The sequence below is a fragment of the Emiliania huxleyi genome (assembly GCF_000372725.1).
Source record: "Emiliania huxleyi CCMP1516 unplaced genomic scaffold EMIHUscaffold_311, whole genome shotgun sequence".
In the NCBI taxonomy this organism is placed as follows: Eukaryota; Haptophyta; order Isochrysidales; family Noelaerhabdaceae; genus Emiliania; species Emiliania huxleyi.
This window is the reverse complement of record NW_005199673.1, coordinates 54911-73810: the sequence shown is the minus strand read 5'-3', so window position 1 is coordinate 73810 and position 18900 is coordinate 54911. Positions and strand designations below refer to the sequence as shown.

The following is an 18900-nucleotide window of genomic DNA, read 5'->3' as shown; positions in this document are numbered from 1 at the left end:
GATGCTGGGGTTCAACCAATCCGGAGAGGTCCTTACCATTCCTCCATACACACTACCCGGCTTCATCGGCGGGCGTCTGGGAGTGTGTCGTCAACTGGCCGGTGGTCTTTCAGTGTGGTGGGTGGGTTTCGTGACCGTTCATCGTCGATGCCGCCTGACTTACCTGTTCCCCGCTGGCGCGACCCCGCACCGGCCAGCGGAGCCATTGCCCGCTCAGTCACCACCCCCGCCGGCGCGGGCGACGCGATCCGATCGGCGGCGCCACCGACGGGGCCGCCGGCACGGGGTGGACTCTCCGTCGTTGCCGGTCGGGGTGTTGGTCGGGACATGGGCGGCGCGACCACTGCACCGCTCCAAAGGCCAGAGACCAGGTCGGTGTGCAGGTGGTCGCGCCGCCCCGCCCTGCGTCGCCCGCCGGGCCGCGCCGCGCCGCCGCCTCGCGTCGCCATGTACCGTGCCCAGCACCACGCCCCACACCTATTTCGGAGTGAGGGCCGTAGCCCCAAGTGACCCACCTCGCACGCTCTGGCCTGTCTGGTCTTAGAGCGTTATGTTGAGAGTGTAGACTCGAGTCGCCCCCTTCGTCAGTCCTGCACGACGCTTCCGCTTGGAGAGTACGGAATACAAGGGGGGTGGCGAATACGGGGGTGGCGAATACGTCAGAAGTACGTACGAAAAACAAGGGAGGATGGCGAATACGTCAGAAGTATGTGGAACGTAAGGGCGCGGTGGCAGGCGCGGCGGCAGGCAGGGGAGTGGTTAGGCACCCGGGCGGGGAACCACCATCCGAGACGACCCGAGACCACCCGAGATTACCGGAGATTACCGAGACGATTCGAGATCTCCGAGATTACCCGAGATCACCCAAGGCAGCTCGCGGCGGGCGGGGTGACAACTCCCGCACCCGGGCCGGAACCATGCCAGTCGCCGGTCTGCCACTGCTGCCGCTCCTGCTCGCGCGGGCGCGCCCCTCGCATGCGCAGGACGCGTCATCTCCGCTCGAGCTGCGCTCCTCCGCGCGCGCCGCCGTGCGCACCTATGCCGCCCTCATCGGCACAGCGACCGGGCGTGAGCCGTTCGAGAGCAGGTCGAGGGCGGATGCTGACAGGTACGCTGCAACCCTGTACAAGCATAGCCTCAAGAAATTGACGTACCCGTTGGAAAACTTGCTGACGCTCTTCGAGGCACGAGATGTGCTCGGCTTGTCTGCCGCCGAGGCGCAAAATGTGCTCGGTGCTGCGTGCCGCACCGCCGATTTGCTCCTCGACCTGCGCGCCGACAAGCTGGCCACGCGCGCGGCGAACGCATCTCGCGCCGAAGAGCTCGCAGCGTGGCCGGAGCAGCAGAGCATGCGCTGCTGGCCTGTGTACTTATACGACAAGACATCATTCGAGGAGGGCAGCAAGAAGAAGGATTGCGTCGACCTCCTGCACACTCCGGCGGCGCAACGCAACTTTGCGAGCCCGCAAAGTTGCACGAAGAATTGCGACTATAACTCGCACCAGATCGTCGAATACTACACCGGCGGACACTTGATGTACGCGCTCGCGGCGCTCGGCGACAACCTCGCCAAGCTGGGTCGCGCCTCCGACGCGGCGCGCTACATCACCGCGGTGTCCGAGTGCGTGTACGACCGCCTCTTCTCGCTGCACCCGCCCTTTGATGCGCAGCAGCGCGTGGTCGACGCGGCCGTCGAGGACGCCGAGTGGAGCTGGCGGTCGTATATGCTCACGTGCGACCCGTGCACGAACACGCCGCAGGCGTTCAACCACGCGGGCTTCCTGGCCATCGCAGTCGACAGGCTCGCGCGCGCCATCGAGGCCAACGGCGGTGCCAGCCACGAGCTTCCCGGCGGGCTCAAGCTCGTGGAGCGCCTCCGGGCGGTGGCCTCGGCGTTTGTCGCGCACTGGCAGGAGAGCGCCACCGCCGTCGAGCTGGACGACGGCGCGACGGTGCTCCGATGGAAGTATCGCGACTACTGCCTCCCGGACATGCTACCTGACCGGCCAGAGGACATAAACCACGCCAGCTACGACGTTCACCAGCTAGGGCTGCTCTTCCACCGTGGCGACAACCCGCACGGCCTCACGCTGGAGTACATGCAGGCGCTGATGAACACGTTCGTCCGCGTGTACGTTCTGAACCGAAGCGCCACCGACTTTGACCGGTTTGCGTGCGACCAGAGCGGCACCACCGTCGACGAGAAGGGGTGCTCGAGTGGTCGAGCCAAGGACGAGCGGGTGCTCCACGCCGCCAACTGGCTCGAGCTGCCAAACGCTGTCCTCGTCGGAAGCAGCGCCAGCAGTGCTGCCATCCGCGCGTCGATGGCGCCGCTGTGCGCGGCTATGGTGACCGATTTGCTACCCGCGCTCTCGCCGTTGCTCTCGCCAATTCTGCCGCCTTCCGGCGAAGCCACGTCCCATCGCCTCAAACTCGTCGATCATTTCGTCGAGCTACTCAGTCAGTCAGACGGGCTGTTCCAGCAAGGGCTCTTCGTGGAACCCTCTCAGTTCCAGATCGTCTTGAACCTCGCGCGCTTGGACGACGCGTGCTTTGCCGACGACGAGGGAGCGTTCGACGACGACGCTTCCCCGCCTCCTCCATCACCACCGCCTCCCTCACCGCCTCCAACTCGGCCTCCCTGCCCACAGCCCACGACGCTCGCTGGCGGCCTCGCAGCAGCAGCCCAGCTGCTCTCCGCGCTGCTTGCTGTGGGGATGTGCCTGTCGCTGCCGTGCCTTTCACGGCGTTTGCGCGGCAGGCACGCGCCAGCTCGACTGCCTGCGGGCGACGTGCCGGACGACGCGATCCCCATGCAGGCCGCGCCATCATGCGGCTGCAGAGTATTTTTCTAACCTTTGGATGCCGTGGGGCTCCTGCCGTCTAGACGTGGAGACGCGAGGGTCGCCCCCCCCTTGCCCCACCACCTCGTGTGTGTGGAGAAGTTTACCTTACCTTACATGCAGAGAGAGAGAGCCTCTCAGAGCCCTCTCTCTTTTCTCCCAGTAAGCTAAAAGTACACATACATGCAAAGGCTGTTCTCGACGGTGGTGGTCCCGCCCGCTCCCGCGCCCGCCCCTCCTCGCTGCCGCCACGTCTCGCTTGCCTGCGAGGCACACACAACAAATTCGCTCTTTCCTGCGACGCACAAGGACTTCGCTCCTGGCTGCGAGGCACACAGTAACGCGAGCGGACCGCGATTAGGTTGCCCGAAGCATGCCAACGCCCGCAAGCCTGCACGCTCTCACCAGCACCAAGATCGACGGCACGGCGCTGCCTCTCTCCGCGCTCTCCGGCAAGGCTGCAGTCGTAGTCAACGTCGCCAGCCGATGAGGCGCGACGAAGCGGTCGTACGAGCGGCTGGCAGCGTGGTGAGCCTGCGCCAAGAGGCCACACACCTCGGTTGTAGCTCTGGCGCGGCCTCCACGCGCGCGTAGTGCGGCCAGGAATGGTGTCGGGAAAAGGGCGCCCCAGCCGGGGGCGGGAGGGCCGTGGCGGGCGGGGCTGGAGGGAGGCGCGCCACTCCCAGGCAACCAGGCAGCGCCGCGAGGGTGCGCTCCTGACACCGCCACGACACGTCGATGACACCGCCACGACACCGCCACGGCACCGCCACGGCACCGCCACGGCACCGCCACGGCACCGCCACGGCACCGCCACGGCACCGCCACGACAGGCACGGGCAGCACGGCTCGGCCCTCGAGATCCTCCTCTACCCGTCGGACGAGTTCGGCCGGCAGGAGCGAGATATGAATTAAGAACTCATAGAATGAGATTTAATGGTATGATCTCCCGAAGGGGGAGGGAGCAAGTCTCGGCGGACCTCGGCTGACCTCGGCTGAGCCGGCGTCCCAGACCGGGGGAGGCGTGTGCGGCCATTCACGCGCCGAGCTGTGAAGACAGGAGCTGCCTACCGCCCAGATCCCCGCCTTTGTCGCAAAGTTCGGCCTCCGTCCCCAGATGCGGAACAGAGGCTAGAGTCGCACCAACAACGTGTATGACTCGCCGCCCTTGCGCTCGCGCGAGGGTGTGCGCACACGCGCTGCACAGTCCAGACCTACACCCGCAGTCCCCCGCTAAGCGTTCGGCCGGCGCCCGTAGCAGCGCCACTGCACGGCGGGGCCTCGTAACCCACATCGATGTAGAGAAAGAAACCACTGTGCGCCGTACCACACGCCATAAAGAAACCACTGTGGCACAGTACCACGCGACGTGCACACCATGAGACATGGCTGGAAGAGCTTCGCTCTAACGGCGTGCACCCCCTTAGGCCTGCCGACGGACGGCGGCGGCTGCACCCTCATGGCCAAGGTGGAGGTCAACGGTGGGCGGGAGGACCCGGTCTGGGCCTTCCTCAAGGCTGGTGGGAAGGACGTGTCTTGGAACTTTGCCGCCTTCTTCGTCGTCGGCAAGGATGGACAGGTGTGGCCGAGACACAGCCGAGATCTAGCTGAGATACAGCCGAGATACAGCCGAGACAACACAGCCGAGACACAGCCGGGATACAGCCGCGGCCGGCCGAGATGCAGCCGAGATACAGCCGCGATGATTGGCCTTCTTCTCTGCCTGTGAGTCGGTGGTGTCGCCGTGATCTCTGCCTGTGAACAGGTGGTCGGCCGGTTTAGCTCGCGGGAGCTGGACGCGTGCGGCGAAGCGCTGGCGGTGGCGGTGGCCGCGTAGGCCGTACAGGGCCGTACAAGCCTCGTGGCCTCGTCCTCTCTCTTCCCTCGCTCTCCTACCCCTCTTCTCTCGCGTCGCCGTTCTTCTTCACTCTGTTCCGCGGGCGCTGCGAAGGATGCCGGGCCACGCAAAGGGGCGAGTTGTTTCGCCCCTGTGGCCGCGGCGGAGTGGCAGCCGCCCGCGCGAGGCGGTGTTGGAGAGATGAGTGCGTGTGTCTCTTAGCACAGAGGAGCGGAAAAGAATTTCAGCGGCCATTTTTGGGCCAAGAAAATAAAGATACCGAGGGCCCCACTCTTTCCTTCGCATAGAGCGGCCACTCTTCGGATCGCTGGGTCGAGCGACCCGGGGGATGCCCCGCGCGCCTGACCCCCAGGCGCAGTGAGTCATTCGGAGTCATTCGATGGCCAGAGTGCGATTGTGTGTGTGCGGGAGCTGGTTTGTCGGGAGGGAGGGGCAGGCTGCTCACCCACGTGCACCGGGCCAGTGCTTGCACTTTGAATGCCGTGGGGCTCCTGCCCGGTGTCCGGGTGTGGAGATGCGAGGGTCGCCCCCCCTTGCCCCACCACTTTGTGTGTGTGGAGAAATTTACCTTACCTGACCTTACCTTACCCCAGGCGCGAAAACGAATCTGCGAGGCGTGGCCGCTCATGCGGCCCGATGGGGAGGAGCGGGGCAGACTCTAGGGCAGACTACGGGGATCGGCTTCTTACACAGCCCTTCCCTGCAGCGAGCCCCCCTCCAACCCACCCGCGCTAGGTCCCGGGGGCAGCCCGGGGGACGCAGGGGTCAGCCCCGCGCGACCTCGGGAACTAGCCGGGGCAGTCGGAGAAGGGGCAACTCCGTGCACTGACGGTCGGCCGTCAGAAAACACGCCTCCGTGGCTCGGGTTACACCAATCCTCGCTACCCAACGCGGCCAAAGGATATCCACCTCGAGAACCTCGAGAGATCCAAAAGAAAGAAAGAAAACGGACACGCCAAACGAGGGATGGGACGAGGACAAGGTCCCCACCTCGAGAACCTCGAAGTCGCGAATTTGTTTTTTTGTGTGCTGTACTAGGAGAGGCTCGCACGCTCGCGGTGCTCTCGGCGGCCGACAGTCATGCTCGCTATCGCCTTCGCCACGGTCGCCACGGGTGCTAGTCGCACCCGATTGCCGCTCGCCAGCGGCCCTTCAGACGTCGTGCGGCAGGTGGTCGTGAGCGGAGGAGTCGTCGGGACGGGCTCGCTCCTCTTCAACCTGGCGGCCGGCCGGCCCGCCGCACTTCGCAGAGCGCGCCGCTGGGCCGCCGTGAGTGCTGGGTTCTCGGGTGGGCGAGCGACGTGTCAGTGGGTGCACAAAACAGACGATGTGTTCGCCCGGCTTGCCGGTGCGTGCTGCGCCGGGGCGCTCGGCGCACCCTCGCTTCCGCAGGTGCCGGTGCGGGTGCTCTCCTTTGCGGCGCTCACCCTCCTGATTGAGCGGCTCGAGCCCCTCGCGGAGGGCCAGCTGCGGTCCATACAGCTCTCGACGCCGGGCATCGAGGAGCGGCGCCGCCCTTGGCGCTACGTCGGCAATACGCCGCAGGCGGCGGGAGCGGCGCGAAACGTGTTTGGGGAGAGAGTGGGTGAGGGCGTGCGGCCCGGCTCGCGCCTCGAGCGGTGGATCGAGTCCCTCAATCGGGAGTTGGGCCATGTTCAGTAAACGTCTCGGGGTAGCTTGCACGCAATCAGTGTCACTGGCTCGTGACCAAACCCAAATACGCGTCACAGTTACACGACGACGCGACTTACCTCGAAGCCTGCGGGTTGCGCTGCAGCTCCTCGACGCACCACCTCAGCACGCCGTCCACTCCGTCGCCGCTCCGGCCGCTCGTCCAATGGATGGAGATCCGCCTCCCGCGAGATGTCTCCTGCATACCATCGAGGCGCAGGAGGTGCCGCACGATGCCTTCGGGCAGCGCGTCTAGTCGGTCTCGCTGGTTCAGGACGAGGAGGAGCGGCCGCTTGTTAGACGGGTCCTCTGAAGAGAGGAGCCGTAGCAGTGCCACCGACGCGGCGCCGACTGCGCAAGCACTGGAGGTGTCCACCACGAAGAGGAGACCGCGGCGGCAGTGGCCCAGGAACCCCTCCCACAGCGGCTCCATTGCGCCCCCGACCTCCAGCAGGGTGAGAGAGGGGCGCGACAGAGTGAGTAGCTCGGTACCTACGGTTGGCTGCGGCGGCGCCGCTGTCGTCGACGTAGCTCGCTGCCGCGCTCCCAGCGCGTGCAGTCTGCGAACGAGAGTCGTCTTGCCCGCACCGACCGGGCCGACGATGAGGAAGTCGTGTGAGTGCCGGCTCATGTGCATACACAATGAGAGAGTACGTACAATGTAGTGTGGCGCCAAAGATCGGTTACAAAGTGAGGCTAGGCCGCTCGGGTGTGAAGCTTTCGAAAAGGGTCCTGCAATCTTGCGTACTTTTAGCTGAGCTCACAAATTCCAAGGTTGGATTGCTGTTAGGTATCTAGACCTTGACTGAACGCGACAAATTACGAAACGCAGCGCCGAGCCGCCGCGCCCGAGCCACGAGCACGTGCAGACTCCGGCATTTTGCCTGCTTGAAACACACACATGGCACTGCGCGTTCTCGCCCTCATTCTCCTCGTGCTCGCCGCGCCTATCCAAGCGTGCACGGGCAGCCCAGATTGCCGATCTCCTGACGGGCCGAGTCAGCAGTGCAGTGATGATGCCGGACCTCCCTGGGTCGACGACGAGGAGCACTTTGGCTCGAAGCGATACCACGAAGGCACGCCGGCGACGCCCGTACTGGCCAGCGGCGAATGTCCCGACCCGCTCGCCACGTCTTGCGCCACCAAGGGCATCAAGTCGGCGCATCTTGACGGGCCAATTGACTGTGGCGGCAGCGGCTGGTTCTGCCGAATCCTGCCTCAAGAAGGATGGGTGCCCGAGGGCGGCTTCCAAGACTCAAACTTTGCGCACTGCTCCACACCTAATGCGGACGAGAAGGACACCGACGGCCACTGCCACGGCTCGGACGATGACAGCACGTACGGCTGGTGGGCGCGTGATCACTGGTTTAGAGGTTACGCAGGCACGCTGCACTGCTGCTGCGGGTGAGCGGCAGCCCTCTAGCCTTCGCCGTCGTTGCATAGGCACGTCGTTGTATAGGCCTCACCGCACACACTCTAAGAGGCACTCATATGGCTCCCGTGCGCCCAGGTGGGGTGAGCCAATGCACGGCGTCGTCAATCGCTGTGACTACCGGAAGTTCGTCACCAGGGTTGAGGTGGACACCTGCCGCGACGCAAACGAAGAGCACAACGTCGATTTTGGCCCCACTTGCGAGGCCCACGCACTCAAGGCCGACCCGCTCGACGCCACCCCGTCACAGTGCTGGACAGTGACGCACTTTGCGGATCCAGGTTCCGTTCCGGGATCAGCGCCCCCATACTCTGAGCCCCCCTCTGCGCGAGGGCGGCCTCCACGCCCCGCACCGCCACCGCCGCCGGCGTCGACGTTGTCCCCGCCTCCACCATCACCGTCGCCACCGCCATCGCTAGCGCGGCTCCCGCCCCCGCCGTCGCCGTCTCCGCCACCTCCCGACACTTCGTACACGATGATTGCCGACGGCAAGGATTGCTGCCGCTACAACGGCGATCCAGCAGAAGGCCTCAACACTCAAGGACAAGTCTGTGGAGGCGTGCGCTGGCCGCTGTGCCCTGGCCTACAGCTGGCACAGGGTCTCCTCACACCGGCCCGCCAAGCGCTGCGCGTGAGCAGGTCCCCACCAAGGCATTCAGCAAGGCCTTTGCGACGGCGAACAGCGGCCTTGAACAGCTGACGGAGCTCGCCAACAAGTACGATGAGGAGCACAAGCTGAAGGAGAAGGTGGTCCCCTCACAGCTGCTTGCGTCCCTCGCGGCGGCGGCCCAACCCCGCCACTGCCCTCATGGCCCTTTCCTCAACGGCCAAGGTGCTTGCCACGATCGAGGGCCCACGCGAGAAGGCGATGGCGGCGCTGGCCGAGGCGTCGGCGCACGCCTCCTCGGTCTCGGCTGCGGCCACTGCAGCGCTACAGGGCGTGCGCGACGGCATTCATGCGCGCTCTAGCGGCATTGCAGCAAACAGCGCCTCGTTCATCTTCTCAACGGTTCGCGCCTTGGGAGACAGCCCTTTGGTGGCGCGCCTAGGAGACTGAGAGGAGGCTCTTCTCTGAGCAGGCCGCCAAGGTGGACGACAAGTACCACATCGCAGACAAGGCGGGCGATGGCCTCTTCGCTCGCGGGAGCAAGGGTTCGTTGACGTCTCGCCCCGGCTCTCTTGCGCGCGTAGGTGAGTGAGACGGCGGGGCTGCTGACTGGCAAGGTATCCCTGTTACCCACGGCGGGGATTTCGTGTGTGGTGTCAGCTCTCACTGTGCGGCCCATGATCGCAGGCCGAGGAGTACGGCCTCGCGGAGAAGACCTCAAAGCTGGTCGAGAAGGCCCATGCTCGCCAGCTGCTTCACCACAGTGCACGTCTGCACTTGCTCTCTTAGCTCACCGCGCGCCGTTGTCGCGCCTCCCCAGGTGGAGACTCTCGACAAGGAGTATCTCAACGGCAAGGTGGCGCCCATTGCGCACGCAGCATACGAAGCTGCCACGTCGATGCTAACCACCGGGTCGGAGTATATCAAAGCGGGCCTGGAGGAGGCGCGCGGTGGCGAGTCCGCGCCTGAGGCTGCGCCGGACGACGAGGCGACAACGACGACGAGCGCGTGAAGGCCCCCGCGGGGGAAGGAGATGTGATGGAGCTTTCACGTGCGATGCTGTTGTGGGTATGGGTGGGGGGGGGGAGGGTGGTTTGGGGGGGGGGGGGGGGGGGCATTTTTTGGGGGCCGGGCGCCCGGGGGCGCCGCGCACTGACCCACCTGCTGCACGGGGCGCGCAGCTGCAGGGGGGGCGCATGCGAGGATTTTCACACAGGAGCCGTCTCGCGAGTCGCCGCGACGCCCGTGCACAGGAGCCGTATCTCTCCCCCGGTCACACACGAAAGAATTTTGACGTCGCTCGTGCGGAGGCAGCTGCAGCACGCGGTGTAGGTAGGTAGAAAGGTGAAGAACAGAGCCAGGCTAGGTGTGAGGAGGTGCTAGCTGGTGGGTGATGGCGACGCGTGCTCAGTGCTGCGCCTGGGGGGGGGGGCGACCCTCACGAGACACGACTCCAGTCTCGCGGACCCCCGAGCGAGGACGTCTATCGTCTAGACACTAGAGACAACATATGAACCTAAGACCCGGGAGAGGCCGGAGAGAAGCTCAGCGACGATGGCATGGAGGATGAGGCTTGAGGGACCCTAGACGTGTAACGATAAGACTGGGACGAAAAGCGGAGGGAGGATAAAAGTAAAGAACAAGGGATCGAGAAGCCACATAGGGGCAGGCGACAGATACGATGACGATGAAGGCACGATGACGACGAAGGCGAGAGGGTGACCCGGCGGGGCACGAGGGAGCGACGGAGACGCTATCGACTGACGCGAACTCCCCGAACATGGGCGTGCACCGACGACTCAATGGCTCTTCACGGCCGTGGGATCTTCCACCCATAGTTTCCTCCTCGCCATCCGTTCTTTCCGTACCCAAATTGCTTCATGAGCAAGATGTTGTGGTCGTTGTCGAGGTTCCATAGCGCCCACGCGGCCTGATACTTCTGCCCGTCCGTGCCGCCGCGAGCCAACGCCACGAGAGGCGCGATGCCTCCCGCCCTCGCGATCGCCACCTTGTTGTCGGCGTTGATAGCGAGGTTCCTCAGCGCCACCGCGGCCGCGTACTTTTGCCCGTCCGTGCCCTCGCGAGCCAGCGCCACCAGCGGCGCGATGCCGCCCGCCCTCGCGATCGCCACCCTGTTGTCGGCGTTGTTGTGAGTGAGGCCCCACAGCGTCCCCGCGGCCTGCTCCTTCTGCCCGTCCGTGCCGTCGCGAGCCAGCGCCACCAGAGGCGCGATGCCGCCCGCCTGTGCAATCGCCACCTTGTTGTCGTCGTTGAGAGCGAGGTTCCGCAGCGCCTCCGCGGCACACTCCTTCTGCCTGTCCGTGCCGCTGCGAGCCAGCGCCACCAGCGGCGCGATGCCGCCCGCCTTCGCAATCGCCACCTGGTTGTCGGCGTTGTTGCCAGCGAGGATCGCCAGCGCCTCCGCGGCCCACTCCTTTTGCCCGTCCGTGCCCTCGCGAGCCAGCGCCACCAGCGGCGCGATGCCGCCCGCCCTCGCGATCGCCACCTGGTTGTCGGCGTTGTTGTCAGCGAGGCTCACCAGCGCCACCGCGGCCCGCTCCTTCTGCCCGTCCGAGCCGCTGCGAGCCAGCGCCACCAGCGGCGCGATGCCGCCCGCCCTCGCGATCGCCACCTGGTTGTCGGCGTTGTTGTCAGCGAGGCTCACCAGCGCCACCGCGGCCCGCTCCTTCTGCCCGTCCGAGCCGCTGCGAGCCAGCGCCACCAGCGGCGCGATGCCGCCCGCCCTCGCGATCGCCACCTGGTTGTCGGCGTTGTTGTCAGCGAGGCTCACCAGCGCCACCGCGGCCACCTCCTTCTGCACGTCCGTCCCGTCGCGAGCCAGCGCCACCAGCGGCGCGATGCCGCCCGCTCTCGCGATCGCCACCTGGTTGTCGGCGTTGTTGCCAGCGAGGATCGCCAGCGCCTCCGCGGCCTGCTCCTTCTGCCCGTCCGTGCCGTCGCGAGCCAGCGCCACCAGAGGCGCGATGCCGCCCGCCTGTGCAATCGCCACCTTGTTGTCGTCGTTGAGAGCGAGGTTCCGCAGCGCCCCCGCGGCACACTCCTTCTGCCTGTCCGTGCCGCTGCGAGCCAGCGCCACCAGCGGCGCGATGCCGCCCGCCTTCGCAATCGCCACCTTGTTGTCGGCGTTGTCAGCGAGGCCCCACAGCGCCGCCGCGGCCTGCTCCTTCTGCCCGTCCGTGCCGCCGCGAGCCAGCGCCACCAGTGGCGCGATGCCACCCGCCTTCGCGATCGCCACGTCGCTGTCGGCGTTGAGAGCGAGTTTCGCCAGCGCCGCCGCGGCCTGCTCCGTTTGCTTGTCCCCTCCGCCGCTCAGCTGCAGCACCAGTTCCGGCACGTCGGACAGGCTCAGGCTGTCCTCTGCCAACGCCGCCTCTGCCCGCTTCATCATTGCCGGGACGACACTACTCGAGATCGCCCGCGCGTGCTCCTCCTTCGCCAAGCGCGCCGCCGCCACCGCGCTCGCCGCCTGCCGCACCGCCACCTTCAGCCGGTTCTTCTCGCCGGCCTTGGCGTCGTTCTCCGCCTCCCACGCGGCCAGCTCCGCCTGCGCGCGAGCAGCTACCGCCTCGCTCGCCGCAAGTTCATCCTCTAGCGACCGCGAGATGTCCCCAAACGCGCCCTGCACCGTCGCGTCGAGCTCCTTGATTTTCGGCAGCTGCCCGTCCTTGTCGCCCTGGTTGGTCACGGTGACGTCGGGCTTGGAGAGGAAGGCGTGCGCCTGGTCCGGCGTCTTCGTCGCCCAGCTCTGGATGAGCATCTTCTCGTGCAGCTCGGATTGCTCGGTCGCGTTCTGGATGCAAACAATGTGGTGCCGCTCGTTCTTGGTGCCCACCGCCGACTTCAGGCCGGAGGGGGTGGCGTACTGCATGGACAGCCACGACTCAAACTGAGTCCAGAAGCGGGAGACGTACGACAGGTCGAGGAGGATCAGGACGGTGGTGCCGAGGTAAAGCCTGTTCACCTCCTTGAGCATCCTCTTGAAGGCGGTCGCGTCCTCCGCGCTGCGGGAGCCCTTGGGGATGTCCTGCGGCATGCACGCCGAGTCAATCCAGACGTGCTCAATCTTCTTGCCGGCGGGCGAGTTGAGGAAGCCCTTGAGCGCCTTGAGCTGCTCGCCGTCGGGGTCCGGGTCGTCCGGCTGCATCCAGCGGTGCGAGACCGCCAACGTCGTCTCAATGTGGGTGCCCTTCACCACGTTGGCGTAGTCGAGCGCCACTTCGACGAGCGGCTCGTCAGTGGTGAACTTGTCGCGGAGGTCCTGGAAGAATGGCAGGCTCTTCCCCGGGAACTGGCGCACAAAGTCAGCGCTCAGCATAAAGAAGGTGCATGCGCGGCAGCCGCCATCGTCGTCAGCCATGGAGTCAGCCATGCTCAATTGAGCACACTTGACGCGAGTCGCCATCGTATCCCGCCTCCTTTGCCGCACACCTTGCTTGGGTTTATTGTGTTTTTGGGGGTGCGGGACCCGAAGCTTCTGCCAGTCCGTGCCACCGCGAGCCAGCGCCACCAGCGGCGCGATGCCGCCCGCCCTCGCGTGGATCGCCACCTTGTTGTCGGCGTTGTCAGCCGTCAGCGCCAGTCAGTGTCAGCGTGCAGGGAGGTCTCCCCAGCGGCAGCGCCACGTCTGAACACGCTGAAGACGGAGAGCCACACACCCTGAGTTGGCGTACACATAACTCAAGGCCACATCCTCCCTGTCGCCCCCCCCAGCACTCCAAGGTGCCAAGAGAACAAACAAGGGCACAACAAACAACAGACGACAGGAAGTAACGTGCTAGGCTAGAGCAGACCGCTCCGCCTCTAGCAATCTCGCCGTCCGGCGAAGCACGGACGAGACCGTGTGTGTGCTAGCGGCCTACTACTAGCCCTAACTCGCACTCATGGGAGATGTCAGTTCATTGTATGAGCGTATGCGAGCAGAGGCGCAGGGCAGAAGACGGTGAGGCGGAGCAGACGCGCAGGGCGAGACGAGGGAGGGAGCAGGATGTTGCGGAGATCAGCAGGAGGATGTACGACGAGATTAGGAGCAGCAGGGACCCGAGGGACCATGTGGAAGACGGCTAGTGGGTAGTGCGCTAGTCCCCCATCGGGAGGACGACCCCGGCTAGTCGCCGACCACAAAGAACCCTGCACAAAGACCGCAGGGCGGGGACCTGTTCCTTTTTACCCATCTCCTAGTAGAGGTGTCCGTTTTATTTATTTATTTACATCTAAGTGGTCTACACACAACCTGGTACCGTGACGCGTTCCCCCGCGATCTCCAGCCCCCCCCCCCCCCTCGGGCCCATCGTACACACCCTCCTGCACCCCACCTATCAGTCTTCCCGCGCGGAGCGCCATGCACTCCTTCTACGCCGCCTCAGATGCCCATGTTCAGCCACCACAGAGCCGACACCTCGCCGCTGCCGCCGCCGCTGCTGCGGGGAGGGGCAGTGTTCGTAGGCGGAGCGGCGCCAGCCTTCTTAGCGTCGCGCGCCGCGGCCTTCGCGTCGCGCGCCGCGGCCGCGTCTTCGCGCGCCTGCTGCTTCGCCTGTAGGTACTCTGTCGCCGATGCCTTGCTCCCCGCTGTGCTCTGCCGTTGTGACGCGGCCGAAGCGCGCGACGCGGCCGAAGCGCGCGACGCGGCCGAAGCGCGAGAGGGGGGTGGCCGCGCTGTCGCAGACGGTCGTGCCGGCGCCGCCGGCCGCGGCGCGGCCGAGCGTGGCTGCGGCGCGGCCGGGCGTGGCTGCGGCGGTGCATACTGCGGCGCAGCGGGTCCGGGCGGCGGAGCGTTCACCATCAGCTGGCTTCCGGGGCCCTGGCCGGGCGGAACGGTGATTTGGACAAGGCGGCCGCCCACGTTGGCCTGAAACACGGAGCCTGCGCCGCACCCGGGCGGCACCGTCACCCGGAACTGCTGAGGTTGTGGCGGCGGCGCCGCGGCGGGAACTGTGATGCGAACGAGACGGTCTGGCCCGAGGTTGAGGGGGACCTGGACCTGCACCATCTGCCCGCCGACGTTGGCCTGGATCCGCTGGCCGGGCTGCACCCCCGGAGGGACACTGATCTGGTACTGCATGCCGGCGTCAAAGCCGAGCGTCCAAGCAAGCTGGATCGATCGTCGGGCAAAAAAAGAAACATGCGCCTAAGCTCAAAAAAGAATCATAAATCAACGAGAGAGAGAGAGAGAGAGAGAGAGAGAGAGAGAGAGAGAGAGAGAGAAAACCGCCAATGGCCGTTATCCGTTAGTGCGGACGTCGCCGCGGCTCGCCTCTGCCGCGGCGGCTGCTGCGCGCACGCGGCGGCGCCGCTCTCTCGCGAGACGGCTGGCGACGCGGCTCGCCGCCGACGTACGGTGCGCTCGTCCGACGGTCCGCGGCGTGGCGTGCGCGGCGCTGAGCGCCGCTCTGCGAGCGCCTCTGCGCCTGCACTGCCTGTCTCTGTTGCTGCTGGTGGTGGTGGTGCTGCTGCTGCTGGTGCCGATGCTGCTGCTGGCGCGGCGCGGCTGTGCGACTGGGCTCGACGCGCGCGTCGCGAGCGTCTGACGCGGCGGGCGGCGTCGGGCAGGTGCGCTTCTCTCTCGGGTGGTGGTGGTGGTGGTGCTGCTGCTGCTGCTGCTGGTGCAGGTGCTGCTGCTGGTGCGGCGCGGCTCTCCGACGCGACTCGATGCGCGCGTCGCGGCTATCTGACGCGGCGGGCGGCGTCGCGGGCGGCAGCGGTGGCGGCTCGCGGGTGGAGGTGGAGGCTGGTGGCTGTGGTGGACTTTGAGTTTATTTCATGGTCGAGTACGGGGACCGGGGGGTCAACCGGGAGGCAGGGGGTTCAACCAGGCGACGGAGGACCGTGGGCCATCGCGGGGACGGACCCGCCCGGAGGGCGCGTCCGGTAGATCCGGATGGTCTCACCCGGTGGAAGGCACCGAGGCGTCTGAGACGCTCCACTCTACCTTAGCTCCTGAGGGGCGCGTGGTTGTAACCACGTAGTATGACTACAGCCCACCACAGACACCCTCCCCCACTCCTCACGTGTGCTCACACCCTCACCCTCTCCTCTCTCCTCTCTCTCTCTCTCTCTCTCTCCTCTCTCCTCTTGTCTGTGCTGTCTGCCTGACTCAGGCACTCAATCTGCCGATGCGTGATTGTGTGTGGGCTGCTCCGAGGGGGCCCTCTGTGCGATCCGACGGGTAGGGGGGCTGTGCCCGGGCGGTGTCCGGTGTGGAGTCCCCTTCTGATCCCGCCTGGGATGTTGGGTGTGAGGTTGTGGCGGCTTCGATCCCAAGGGGGGGAGCTGATCCCACTCAATAACCAACTCTCAGGGGCAGTAGGTGGGCGAGCTTCAGGCACGCTCATCTCGATCGTCAAGACGTTGCTACGCGCGGTCTTCCGCGGGGGGAGCTGCGTCGACGGGTGCGGGACCGCGGCGCAGCCAGTGCCGCGGCGAGGCCTCCGGCTGTTTGCGGCGGGCGGGTTGCTGCTCGCTGCGATGGCGAAAAACTCGTCTCGCCACACGCCAAGGGCTTATGCTCTGGCGAGACGTGAGGCGCATGCGCCCAGGAGGGGAGGGGGCATGTGTAACGACACTGCTAGAGATGCCTTTCGGGGCCCAGAGATAAAACTTCTGTGATGCCATGCGTGACCTAGTAGTGTCCCCAGCTATGGGCGTGTCCACGTTGGAGCCAGGTGTGGTGTGGGCGCGAGAATAGCTCCGCCGTTCATGGAGGCAACCGATGCGAGTCGACTGGTGTGTGTCGTCGTGGTTTCGTATCAAGAAACAAGAATTCTCTCTCTCATAAATCAACCCAAACGAGCCCGCGCACGTGTGTGTTTCCGCCTGTTTGCGCCGCGCCCGCCGCGTGCCACAGATCCACGACATATGCAATCGATCTCTCGCATCCGCGTGGACGCGCGCCTGTCGTCGTCGCCGTCGGCCCAGCCGGACCCGCACAAGCCAAGACGGCCGAGGCGCCAAGCCCGTGGGAGCAAACGCCTTTCCAGACGCAATGCGACCGACTGGGACCTCGAGCCTGGCGGCTGGGACTGGGCAGCCGAGCAGCGACGGCCGGCGGTGGCGGAGCCCGACGAGACGGCGCCACTGGATAGGTGCGCCACGCCTCGCACGGTGGCGTCCTCGCCAACAGTGTCACTCCGGTAGTTGCCACGAGTCCGCAGCGATGCGGCCCCTCCCGCCTCAGCATCGCCTGCCCGGCTTGCTCACAGGATTGAGACGTGGCAGCGCCCCGCGACGTTTCAATGGTCCTTCTCGCTGTTCGGGAAGAATGAGGACCTGCGGACGATGACGCCGCCGCCAGGCTCGCTTCAGAGCTCATTCGACAAGGCGAGGGCCTCGCCCTGCCTGCCCTCACAGCTGCACCTCCACCGCAGCCTCGCTCTCCTGCTCTGACAGCCTCGCCTCCCTGCTCTGATCCCCTGCCCGTGCCCACTGCTCTGACCACCTGCCCTCACCACCGCTCCCCTCGCCGACCAAGGCGCGCTCCGCTCGGCACGCGGTCGTCCGACCAGCGCTCGAGGCGATGCGCCACACGCAGGGGGCAGTCAATCGGACGGTCGTCGTGATGCTCGTTAACACCGGCCAGTCGCACCTCCTCCTCAACTTTGGCTGCCGGTGCCCGCTCGCTAGATGCAACACGCGTCCGCGGCGGTCACCGCCGTGTACCGGCACAAAGACGCCATGCCGGCCGCAAAGGCGCTGCCGAGCGAGCGCCCGCATGGTGCCGTTCCTCGCTTGTGCGGTAGCCAAACCCGCATCCCCCGGCCACCGACTCGCATGCTCAGGTGTGAGGCGCGCGGAATCGATTGGAAGGCATTCACTTTTGTGTACGCGCTCGATTCGGAGGTGCACCGCATGCTGCTCTCCATTGGCGTCGCGTCCTACCACCCGGAGGAGGCGCAGCTTAGCCGCGCCGCTGGAAGGTTTGGCGACGCGCACTTCGGGCGCGTCGTATTTTGGAAGAATGCTGTGGTCCACGACGTCCTGCAGGTCACCCGTCTCATACTTGCCGCACTGCCTCGGCGCCCCACCGACGCTCCCTCTGCCTCGGCACCATGCAGTTGGGGTACAACCTACTCTTCCAGGACGTGGATCTCGTGTGGCGAGAGGACCCGCGGCGCTACTTCTTCCAGCCGCGCGCGGCGGCGGTCGACATGTGCTGGCAGTACGACGGCGGCAACCGGCACCAGCAGCCATTGTACGCCAACTCGGGCTTCATCTTTGTGCGCAACACGCGCCGCTCGAGGCTATTTTGGCGCGAGGCGTTCCTGCTTGGGCACACGCAGCGCTCGCAGCAGGGGATCACGCTCCCGCTGCTCGTCCACCACTACTTCAACTCGGGCCTCAAGCTCCACATCCTCGGCAAGCGGTGTGAGGCTCGGCTGCATCTCGGCTAGACTAGTCTCGGTTGAGCCTCAGCTGCCGTGCCTTCTTAAACGACCAGCGCTCTCTGCGCCCTAGTGCACTGCACCGCCGCCCCACTCCGGCCCACTGACGCGTCCACGCCACGCCCGCAGCTTCGCCAACGGGCCGCAGCTCGCCCTCACCCGCGCAAAGACTGCGAAGAACCTGCCGAGCGACTGGATCGTGGCGCACGCGAGCTGGACAGCAAACAGCACCGACAAGCGGCGTAAGCTGCAGAGCTTTGACGAGTGGGACGACGCGTGCGTGGATCGGCTGTGGCAACGAGCCGGGTCGCCGGTGGTCGGGTGGTGATCTCCTAGCTAAAGCGGGTTGCCACAGCGTCTGGGAGACTGCTGCCCGCAGCAGTCTGCTGGATAAGCGTGTCTTTGTCTCGCGCCTTGGCCCTTGCCTGTTTTGCTCGCGCCCTCGCCGCTCGCGGACGAGCGAGAGGGCGTGTGTGCGCGCTTGCTGTCTTAAAATGGCCCACTTATCCCGCGGCGGCCCGTGATGACAGCGGCCGCGAGGGTTTCTCTTCTCTGCCGGGTAGAAGGCCCGCCCCCGCGCCCCGCACCGCCCCCCCCCCCCACCCACACACACACGCACACACACACCGCTCACCCATGCACGCGCACTCGGCCTTGCACTTTTAATGCCGTGGGGCTCCTGTCGTTAGACGTGGAGACGCGAGGGTCGCCCCCCCTTGCCCCGGACCACCTCGTGTGTGTGGAGAAGTTTAGGCTGCCGGCGCCTCGGCGCCGGCCGACGCCGTGTTCGGCGGCAGGTTCGCGACGGGCGAGACGCCCCGCTCGACGACCTCCGCCTCCGAGGCGGACGAGGGCGACGGCGCCGGCGGCGATGGCGGGACTGGCTTCGACCTGTTCGGGCCGGACCCCACCCCCATGGAGGACCTTTGAGGCCCTCCCCAGTCTCACCCCACCTTACCTCTGCCCCCCCCTCCCCCCATCCCTCTGCCTCCCATAGGGCAGGATAGCACTAGCATATGCGCCTAGTGCGCACACTGGGCCCACATAGATGTGACCCGCCCACTCGAGTGCGGCGCCCGGATGCTAGTGCTTGA

At 66.1% G+C, this 18900-nt stretch overlaps 6 protein-coding genes across 6 annotated transcripts; 5 read left to right on the top strand and 1 right to left on the bottom strand.

The window, feature by feature from the left end:
- Window positions 1-917: 917 nt before the first annotated feature.
- Window positions 918-3333, top strand: EMIHUDRAFT_240570 (hypothetical protein; the record flags this gene model as incomplete). The annotated part of the gene is made up of 3 exons (XM_005774427.1): window positions 918-2572; window positions 2762-2843; window positions 3205-3333. 3 exons carry the CDS (start codon window positions 918-920, stop codon window positions 3331-3333), a joined length of 1866 nt encoding a protein of 621 aa, XP_005774484.1.
- Window positions 3334-4221: 888 nt separating this feature from the next.
- EMIHUDRAFT_240569 (hypothetical protein) lies at window positions 4222-5062 on the top strand (the record flags this gene model as incomplete). The annotated part of the gene is made up of 2 exons (XM_005774426.1): window positions 4222-4404; window positions 5054-5062. 2 exons carry the CDS (start codon window positions 4222-4224, stop codon window positions 5060-5062), a joined length of 192 nt encoding a protein of 63 aa, XP_005774483.1.
- A 1386-nt stretch (window positions 5063-6448) lies between these two features.
- ARL16-2 (ARF-like GTPase) lies at window positions 6449-7009 on the bottom strand (the record flags this gene model as incomplete). Its single annotated transcript, XM_005774425.1, has 1 exon — window positions 6449-7009. One exon carries the CDS (start codon window positions 7007-7009, stop codon window positions 6449-6451), a length of 561 nt encoding a protein of 186 aa, XP_005774482.1.
- Window positions 7010-7273: 264 nt separating this feature from the next.
- EMIHUDRAFT_240566 (hypothetical protein) lies at window positions 7274-9423 on the top strand (the record flags this gene model as incomplete). The annotated part of the gene is made up of 8 exons (XM_005774424.1): window positions 7274-7776; window positions 7883-8053; window positions 8298-8355; window positions 8444-8551; window positions 8637-8813; window positions 8884-8991; window positions 9099-9137; window positions 9232-9423. 8 exons carry the CDS (start codon window positions 7274-7276, stop codon window positions 9421-9423), a joined length of 1356 nt encoding a protein of 451 aa, XP_005774481.1.
- A 4165-nt stretch (window positions 9424-13588) lies between these two features.
- Window positions 13589-14256, top strand: EMIHUDRAFT_368475 (hypothetical protein; the record flags this gene model as incomplete). Its single annotated transcript, XM_005774423.1, has 1 exon — window positions 13589-14256. A coding segment is annotated over one exon (241 nt), but the record flags the coding sequence as incomplete, so codon positions are not given.
- An 821-nt stretch (window positions 14257-15077) lies between these two features.
- Window positions 15078-18134, top strand: EMIHUDRAFT_116858 (hypothetical protein; the record flags this gene model as incomplete). Its single annotated transcript, XM_005774422.1, has 7 exons — window positions 15078-15159; window positions 15736-15817; window positions 16091-16151; window positions 16897-17033; window positions 17204-17408; window positions 17480-17787; window positions 17936-18134. The coding sequence occupies 7 exons, from the start codon at window positions 15078-15080 to the stop codon at window positions 18132-18134; spliced, it is 1074 nt and encodes a 357-aa protein (XP_005774479.1).
- Between the last annotated feature and the right edge of the window lie 766 nt (window positions 18135-18900).